Raw genomic sequence first — 9,745 nt, forward strand, 5'->3', positions numbered from 1 at the left:
TCAGACAGAACAGGTTGGCCAAGGACTTTTAGCAAGCTTTCGGATTGTATCTGAAATCTTTGCAAGGTGAATCATTAAACAAACAGGAAACGGCTCATTTCTTTGTTGCCTGATGCCGTTTTTTCCCCACCATGCAGTAAACGTGTTCGAAACTGCTGCAGAGAAGGATGTTTAAAATGTGTGATGATCTACATGCTCTAATAACTCTAAAGGAGTTAGTGGAGCGTTTAGATTTGCATTTGGTGACACTTCCTCTCCATCGCAAATACAAACAATCTGTGAGAGATTAAAAACAAGAACAAATTAAAGGCCTAGCATTCCTTGAAGGATGGCCATAGACTAAAATCATCTTTTGTTGAGAAATAAGGACCTGATATACCATAAACTACAAAATGCATGCTCACAGTAGCTGCTGTGAATGACTCTCAGCACTGAATTTTAGATCAATATTTGTAAAATCGTCTGAGTTATAGCTATTTTTGTGTTTGTTAAGACTGATTAGCTACGGCGGCCATCAGGGAACTGAACTGACTTTAAAAGGTGATCGTTATAGTTGTACGTCCAATGGTTAGTTTCTAAAAGTTTCACTAGAATCCTTCCAGTGCTTCATGAGAGATACAGTCTCTCTGACAGACAAACATAACTGACACCGACAGGTAATGGTGGCGTTTTGGGCAAAGATCTCCCACACTGAGTGGAATTTGGAGGAGTATGTGTTGAGAATGACTCTCATCTACAACCACACCAAATTCTAGCCCATTATCTCCAAAACTGACTGAATTATAGCAATCTTTGCGTTTGTGGCCAAGTTAATCAGTTGTAGACGTTCATCTAATCATTACATAATTTTACCACTACGCATAAAAGGAAATGAGTTAGAAATCTAAACACAGTAAGGTGGTTGTAAATATTTATGCTAAACTTAATGAAACCTTAAATTAGCTCTCATTGTTTTTTAATTTAGTCTTAAAATGGATGTGTGTCTCACTCATGGCAGCGACAGAACTCTGTCTGAAATAATGCACAGGGATTTCTGCAGAACGAGTTCTCCCCGGGGATGTGATGTAACCCGAATAATGATCTCTTCTTGTGTGAACTGTGAGCACGTCTGTGCCGCAAACGTCATCAAATCTGAAGTTAAATGCACCGAGAAAAAAAAAAAAAAAAAACAAGTAAAACCTGATACATTTTTAACCTTTTTGTGTCACACAAAATGTTCCCAATTTTAAGAAATTCACTTTATTAGTTCTGCAGAGCACAAATCTAATGAATAGCAAAAAAAAATCTGTGTCATTTATTTAGCCGAGCAGTTATTTAGATAAGCGTAAAACCATCTGCACTAATCATCTGAGTGTAAATTGTAAAGACATTTTTGTGAAATTTTCAGGTGATGCTTGCTAAATGTGAGAGCTCCCCCTGCTGGTGAGATCTGAGATCACTAGTTATAAAAGTCACCTTAGATGAGCAGCAGTGATTGAGCACAAATCAACCCACCTGTGTTCAGTTAAACACCGAGAAAGCAATCAGAGAACAATTACTAATCTCACAAAACACAACGAGCCGAACTCCAAATGGCTGCTGATTCACGCGGCGAGGAGAAGACTCTGCCCCGAGGTTGCTGCTGGAGGTGGAGCGGGGACAGCAGACAGGGAGGCGAAAGTTGGTGTTGCCATGGAAACCATTGTATTTTCCCTCCCCTTGTGATTGGCGCTGCCAGCATGACCGCGTATCTGCTATTTCTGTCATGATTCAACACCTCAGACACGAGCGCGGTCACAGGATACACACACACATTAACCAGCACAAAGAGTCCACTATTCTCCCTTTCCCCTCTTGGAAATGCCTCGGGGGGGAAATACTAAAGTGCCATCACTTCTCAAATTATCATACATTAAAACTTGTTATTTACGATATGCATTTATCTCCTCTGAAGCGCTGAAACCCAACTCTGTGAACAAGTAACATTCGACACTTTGTTCCTACTAAAAATTGCACGGTGGGGGAAAACTGGTGCAGGGCGCAGAGAAAAGCAGGGTTTTCTCGAGACAACTTTGTGATCTAAACAGCAAGACAGTAATTGGATCAATAAATGACTCTGTCTTCAAACAACCAATTGATTTCTAAGTAAAAACAAAAGCAATGAATCGTGAACTCATTAGGGTTTATGGAGCTCAAAGTCAAGTGATGAACCAGATCATCAGGAAACACGCTTCATGATGCGATGGGAAATTTCCTCCCTCCATGTAATTCCTGATTTCACACAGTAAAACACAGCAACATGAGGCGATAAGAAGAGCAGACAACAGCAAACTTTAAACATATGCTTCTGTTGTGTCTGAAGCGAGATGGTATACATAATAACATGTGAAAGTGTGTTTATTACATACAGAAACACTGCAGGTTGTTTTTCTGCAGCAGCAACAGCAGCTGGCAGGATTTCAGCCCCAGAGATGATCAGTTTAAAGCAAATTAGGAAGAAAATTACACAGCACTGCAAAATAGACTTCACTTGTCCTCACATCTCTTGCCTTATAATCGCCCACCACCATGAAAGTTGGGCGATCTTGTATCAAATCAAATCTAATTTATTTATATAGCACATTACAAAAAAAACAAAAACCAAAAATAAAACAATAAAAAATATGATAAAACACAAAATAAAACCAATAAAATGATGCAAAATCAGCCATATTAAGAGCCAGTGAGTATAAGTGTGTTTTAACATGAGATTTAAAAACACCAAGAGTCTGTCTGATATGAACAGCAGCTGGACCCGATCACCTCTGTGGACCGGCCTGGACATCGGGACAACTAAACACCCGATCTGTCAGCAAAATATCTCATGAACCAGTGGATAGATTTTAATGAAACTGAGAAAGAAATCGCTAGACATGGATCTACCGCTGGTTAAGTTTTAAAGTCAACAGGATTCAAGGTCTGTTTTAAAAATACTGAGCTAAACGTTGGTGTGTTTGTAGCATCGAGATCTTTGCTAAAAACTTTGGCGTTACCTGTTGGAGTCAACCTCGTTTGTCTGTTAAAGACGAAACTTTCAGAAAGTTATAATTGGACATACGTCTTTTGGATTCAATACAATTCAAGATGGCCAACACAGCTAATGGAGCTCAGCCAACACAAGAATGGCTACAGCTCAGTCAGTTTTACAGATGAGCTAAAATTAACTCTGATAGTAACTTACAGTCATCCCCAGCCGTTTGACTAAAACGGCTCTAACTTTGTCTTTTCTCAACATAAGACGACTTTAGTTTAAAACTCTGGCACGTAAGGTGGCAGGCGATATGATTTCTTTCAAGGAAGCCTTTTGTTTTTCTTTTGTTGTTAAGTGTTCTCGTGGCTTTCGAACATCTTTTTGGAACGATACACTGGATCATTCACCTCTCAGGCTGAAGGAAACTCCTGGACAAAACTCTGTGAGCTGTAATGTGGACATCTTGTGGGCCAGGTTCAAGTAAATGTTAATCTCAGCTCATAAACATTAACCAGCGAGATTCTTTACTTCTTTACGAATCAATAATCCAGTCTTGTGAGAAGGCTTTTGCTGGACTGAGCAGAAATTGGGGTTGGGTGATGTTGGCCAAACGAGCAGCAGGAAGCAAGCGGAGAATCAGAGAAATGTCGATCCTCGGGGCAAAAAGTGATGGCCGGGACACCCGTCTCCCTGGACCTGATGTGACCTGCGGTGAGATCACGTTGCGGCGAGGCACTAAGACCCAGTGGCGAGCCGGAGGAACCTGCCTTTCCACTTGCTGCCTGTCTGCTCCGCACAGCTCTGCAGTTGCTTTGGGCAAGTGCAGGAGTCTGTGTGTGTGAAAGTGTGTGAGGGTGACCGGGATGGAGGAGGAGATGGGGGTAGGAAGACAATCCTACATTTGAGCACTCTGAGGGAAAATCAATCATGTCATCATAAGTGAGAAGTATGGATGAATTTCATCAGCTGGTTCCTGTCCTGTTCACGCCGCTGGCTTTCTGACTGGCCTGTCCCTCTGACTGGCTTTCTCANGGGGTCCACCCATTCGTGCATCGCAGACTGGAGGACAGGGGCCCCTCCTCCTGTTTAATTTCTGCTCCGTCTCTGCCTCTCCCATCTGGATCGAAGAGCGGGCAAAGGGAGAGCCGAGAGGTGTGCGCTGCCCGGCCGATCGCAGACGAGATGAAAGGGGCCAGGTGAGGAGGAGACACAGGACTCTCCTCTTCACCAACCCCCCCTCCACCTCCCTCCCTCCCTCCCTCTCTGTGACGTGGTGTGTATCAGTGTTTGCTGTGTGTGCGGGTGAGAAAGCGAAACAGGTTGGCTGTCCCTCAGCAGACTGTGAGGCTCCCCAGGACGAAGCAGCCCTCTCCAGACTGAGGTATGTCACCGACTTTTCATCACTTCATCATTCCCAGCCATACCTGCCTTAATAGCAGAGCGTGTGGGTGGGAAGGTGGGACGAGGGGAGGGGGGGGGACTGTGACTCATCAGGCAGTGGATTGTGTCTTATCTCTGAATTTTCATGTGAAAAGACTGAAGGTATAGTGAGAGACGCCTTGCTTCACATCCAACATCCGGATTGTCTCCTGCGTGCTGATGCAGACGAGTCAAAGGGCTCTGCAGAGAAAGGCACACTTAAACAACAGGCTACTTTTCTCCTCTCAGTAAACAGAGTGTCATGTGCATATGATAGGGTCATACGGTTCCAAGTCAGCAGTCCGAGATATCCCAGACAACCTTATATTGTAGCTCGGTATAAATTTTATCAGCTTGCGAACCCCGAGTTAGAACTTAAACGGCACTGCTCTCGCTGATTCAATTACATTAACTAATAAACTGTGCTGAGTCTTTCCATCCCTCAATAAATAGTTTTGTTTGTGCGATTTAGGCTAAATAAAATGAACCGCTTTATTTAAAAATTAGATTTTTCAGTCGACCATTGTTGAATAAAAACCCTTTGAACGTCTCTTCGGGGGCATCATAGTGATGATGATTCGTTTAAAACAATCCGTATTCTCCAGAGTAAAAATCCCCCAGGGGGCTGCTCCTCGGTCCTCGTTGCATCAGAGTTGTTCACAGGTCATTTACCGAAGTGACTGTAACCCTGTGACCTATTCAGAACAGACGACCCGCGTCTGTCAGGTGCCGATCACTGGGCCTGACGAACACACGGCGTGGGAGGGAAGGATGAGGAACCTTTGGGGGAAGTCACAGTTACCAAGTGGAAAACTTGCACCTGCAGGTGTGCAGCATATGGAAATGTACCAACACTTTGATGCTTATTCTTCAGCTTTAGCATTGTGTGGGGTTGCATCCAGGTGAGGTTGTGACAGTAAACACTGCCTACTCACCTGGCAAACAATCAAACTGGCTGCTGAGGGTGATCCACCAGCACATGCACAGCTTTCATATCATGTATGATAACCTCTTGTACGGCTGGACTTCTTTTACTAGTAAAGATGGCCGTACATATGATTAATGTGCAGTTTTTCAAAAGACGATTCCTGATCTTCTCCTAAAGATAGGAAACCACGTCAGGACTGTGTGAATACGAAGAGCGGGTTCATCGATCGTTTCCTCCCATCACTAACAGCAGCACAGAGCTCTGTAATGCTGAGTTTTGCAGTTTATTTGCATATTATTATTATTTTTTTGCTTCTTCACTCGCTTAATGGGGACATATGGTCCACCCGTGCTTTTTAGCTCTTCCCTAGGGTGCCGGCTGCCCTGAAAACACACATCTGAGGATGCAGATGTCAAATATGTAATAAATTATGACTGTAAGCAATAGCGGACTGCCTCCGGCGCAATCATTTTGACAGCAAAAGGTTTGAAGCAACAAACGGGAGTGCGTTTTGCAGTAAAGCTGCCTGCAGTATTTTTTACAACTGAAATGGAAAGAAGTGCTTGGGAAGTCTGTATGAATGTTGAAGTTTAAACTTTTATAATTCTAAAAGTTTTCAGGGTCAAAAATCTATGAGTTAGGAGCACTAACCTATATTTATCTATCATTTATTAGCCCACAGAGAAGACTATTGTCATGGGTTCATTTTATCCAAATGTACAACTAGAAACTCCAATTTGCAGACTGAGTTTAAATGACATGGATGAAGATGTAAGCTAAACTTGTTTTGATGCTGTATAAACAGCACTGACATTCACCAGTGGAATTCATAAAATATACTCACAAAAGACAGGATTTCCTTCAGCTCAAAGGTCTCTCATCTTGAGTAGATGACTGAACAATACTATTGTCTTTCTTTCAGATCTTTCCAGCTTCGAGAAGATAATCAACAACTGGGAGAAGGTTTGTGTGGCCATCAGCAGAACCCCACCCTAGGGTCTGCAGGGGTCAGGGTCTCTACACCTGCAGTTACTATGACGGACACCACCGGTTGAGCTTCTCCGTGACGCCCTACGACAGGGGAGGATGGGTGATGGACCCGTGAAATTCAGCGAACTCTCTCCTCTGTGTCCCATCCTCTCATGGAGCATCCTGTCACCTGGCACAACACGTCTCTTTCAACATCTGCAGCCTTACAGCAGCCGAATATCTCTAACGTAACCGGGCCTGTCGGAAACACTCAACGCGAGGTGGATCTGAACCACACCTTGGGGCTGTGCGTTATGCTCATCATGGACGTTCTGGCGGTGGTGGGAAACTTGGCGGTGATGGTCGTCATCACTAAAACACCCCAGCTGCGTAAGTTTGCCTTTGTGTTCCACCTGTGCCTGGTGGACCTCCTGGCAGCGCTGCTGGTGATGCCTCTGGGGATGCTGTCGGACTGGGTCCTGGTGGACGAGGCGCTGTGTCGGAGCTACCTCTCCTTGAGTGTTTGTCTCGTGAGTGCTGCCATCCTCACCATTTGTGCCATTAATGTGGAGCGCTACTACTACATTGTCTATCCCATGAGGCATGAGGTGAAGATGACAGTGAGGGTGGTGGTAATGGTACTGGTGGGAATCTGGATTAAAGCTGTTGTTATGTCTGTACTGCCTCTGCTGGGGTGGCTGCTCCAGGGGACCTCAAGTCTGGGTACTCCTGAAGTCCTCATTCCCGGTCAGAGACACTGCTCCCTTCACTGGACAGGAGGCAGGACCACACGGCTGCTTTTCATGGTCTTCTTCACGTTAATCTATTTCCTGTGCCCCGTGCTGATCATTCTGGTGGTCTACTGCAACATGTTTAAGGTGGCCCGTGTAGCAGCCATGCGTGACGGCCCCAACCCCACCTGGATGGACACGCCACGGCAACGCTCCGACTCCGTCAGCAGCCACTCCACAATGGCAGCCAGCCTCGGAGGAACCGGCGCACGCTCGACCCCTCAAAGGATCTTCACCGGTGGGAAGGCCGCGATGGTTCTGGTGGCAGTGGGCGGTCAGTTCTTCTGCTGCTGGATGCCATATTTCTCCTTCCACCTCTACTCGGCAGTAACGGCCACCTCTCCGGCCTCACTGGCCCAGCTGGAGAACGTGGTCACGTGGATCGGCTATTTCTGCTTCACCTCCAACCCGCTCTTCTACGGCTGCCTGAACCGGCAAATCCGAGAGGAGCTGGCCCGACACCTGGCTTGCCTTTTCAAGAGGGCCAGGCCCAGTGAAGGGGAGCAGCTGCCCAGCCGTGAGGCCTCCATCGAGGAGAACTTTTTACAGTTCCTGCAGGGCACTGGATGCAATCTGGAGCCCTGCAACTCTCACAGCAGAGCCAGCCCAGAGGAGCCAGAAACTGAGGGCCTTCAGGAATCAGCTGTTGAGCAGAACTCAACAGCTGACTTCCACATCCCAGGGCAAATCCTTGAGGAAACCGCAGAGTTCATGCAGCAGCAACAGCTGAACAATGAGCTTCGTGTATCAGAGAACTGCTGCAAAACTGTACCAGAGATGTAGCTGCCTCGAGCACCGTTCCTTTAGCTAACTGACGATCCAATGAATATGTTTAGTTTTATTCACATTTTCTAGTATTCCTTGTTTATGCTGCAACATCATTTTAAGATTAAAAAAGCAAACTGCAAAATATAGTATCTTCTTTGAAGAATTAAAACTACGTAGACTTTTTTTTTTGAAGGGTAGATATGCGTGTCATTTCACGGCAGCGTTGTGTGTTTTGGAAGCCATATGTCATCAGGCTGCTGGGCTCTGTCACAAAACAGTTCATGTCTTGGTTCCAGTTCAAGTGAAGTGACAAACTTTACACAAACATGAAGAGGCTCGGAAACTTTCCGAGGGCAAATTTCAGGGAGAGCACAGTTTTCCACTCAGACTGAAGTCCAGCTTAGTTCTTATAATTATTCTTCGATGAAGTGAAAAATCCAAAACAACTTTCATGTCGTCAGCATGAGCTCAGTCTTAAGTGGGCCAAGGCACAAAGAAGATTTTTTTTTTAAGTTTTATTTTTTTAAGGGGGGGGTTAAATATTGTTACTTGTTGCAGCTGCTGTTATTCTCTTCAAAGAATAATTTGTTTTCAGCATTTCACTCCTAAAATCACCGAGAAATTAATTAAACGCGTTCACCACGGGGGATAAGGCGCTCGTTTCAGCAGCTTTCACGAGAAAAAGAGAGAAGAAAAAAAAAGCGCTCCTCGATTTGAAATATTTATTGTGTTGAACGTTGAACAGGATCGTTTCACAGCTGCTGGTATTTATAATAAACAGGCTGACAGTGTATTTTTAACCATTTTCCAGAATGTTATTATCATGTTTATCTGTTCTTAGTCTTGTGATTATCACCTCCTCGCCAAAATGGGAGACTCGTGATTTCAGCTCCTTCCACTCAAAGACGAACATTGTAGCTGGTTGAGTTTGTTCAACAGCGCTGAGAGGGTTTAGGCTTCAAAACTATTAAAACGACAGGAAGGAAGAAAAAAAAAAAAAAAAAAGAGAATCTAGGTATGAAGAAATTAGGACGAGCGGTGTCCATTTACCCTGCGATGTCTGGCCTGTTTACAGGTAAACACAGCAGCAGTGTGAGTGCTCCTGTGTTTGTGCAACAAACAACCAGGCTTGTTGTGGCTACACGCAGCACACAGGTGTGACAGTGCTTACACATGAAAGCTTTGCCTTTGGCCTCTTTTAGCAACAAGCGGACGACGCCGGAGACACTTTTCTCTGATCTCAGGTGGAACGCAAACAGTTTGCACAAGGCGCACGGGCAGTGTGGCCGACGTTCCAAAGACGACAGCGACAACGGCACAAACGTCCAACCGAAGACGCCGTAACTTCCCGGGTCCCCCCCCCCTTTTTTTTTTGTACTCGCCCCTGTCTCACTGTCTTCTGTCTCGGACCGCCTCGGTCGGCAGGATCACAAGACTTTCAACACAAGTTGTTCAGGGGAGGGTGCAGAGTTTCGCTGGGAGTCAGAACAAAAAAAGGTCCTTTTGTGAGGAGAACACATAACGCTCCCAATGTTCCTCCTGTATGGCCTTGTTGTAGATTGTTTTTTTCATTTTGTTTTGTTTTTAAATGATGTTGTGCAATCTTGTTTGAAAATGTTCATTTTTGTGCAAAGCAAAGAGCTCCGGCGGGCACTGAGGATCCCCCGCTCCTCAGCGTCTACGTGTTGAGCTTTAATTTATTAGTACCGGCTGTAAAGCTATAGGTTCACGTTACAAAATGATGTAAACTGCCTTGATTTGTCCCACCAGCGCCTGTGAACAAGAGTCTCATCTCCTCCGATAGCAGCACAACTGCCCCAGCTCGACTCGTCAAAGGCTTTAAGCTGTGTGTCTGTCACCCTCTGTCCATTACAGAGACGG

General features: G+C 45.1%; 1 protein-coding gene across 1 annotated transcript; it reads left to right on the top strand.

Moving 5' to 3' along the window:
* The first annotated feature begins 4,033 nt into the window (after positions 1–4,033).
* gpr61 (G protein-coupled receptor 61) lies at positions 4,034–8,911 on the top strand. The gene is made up of 2 exons (XM_017417593.3): positions 4,034–4,370; positions 6,259–8,911. The coding sequence occupies exon 2, from the start codon at positions 6,479–6,481 to the stop codon at positions 7,877–7,879; it is 1,401 nt and encodes a 466-aa protein (XP_017273082.1). The 5' UTR covers positions 4,034–4,370; positions 6,259–6,478; the 3' UTR covers positions 7,880–8,911.
* The last annotated feature ends 834 nt before the right edge of the window (positions 8,912–9,745 follow it).

Source organism: Kryptolebias marmoratus, linkage group LG8 (assembly GCF_001649575.2).
Source record: "Kryptolebias marmoratus isolate JLee-2015 linkage group LG8, ASM164957v2, whole genome shotgun sequence".
Lineage (NCBI taxonomy): Eukaryota > Metazoa > Chordata > Actinopteri > Cyprinodontiformes > Rivulidae > Kryptolebias > Kryptolebias marmoratus.

What these genes read in the sequence shown, in the direction of transcription:
- gpr61 (XM_017417593.3), top strand. Translation starts at nt 6,479, where the DNA reads ATGGAGCATCCTGTCACCTGGCACAACACGTCTCTTTCAACATCTGCA.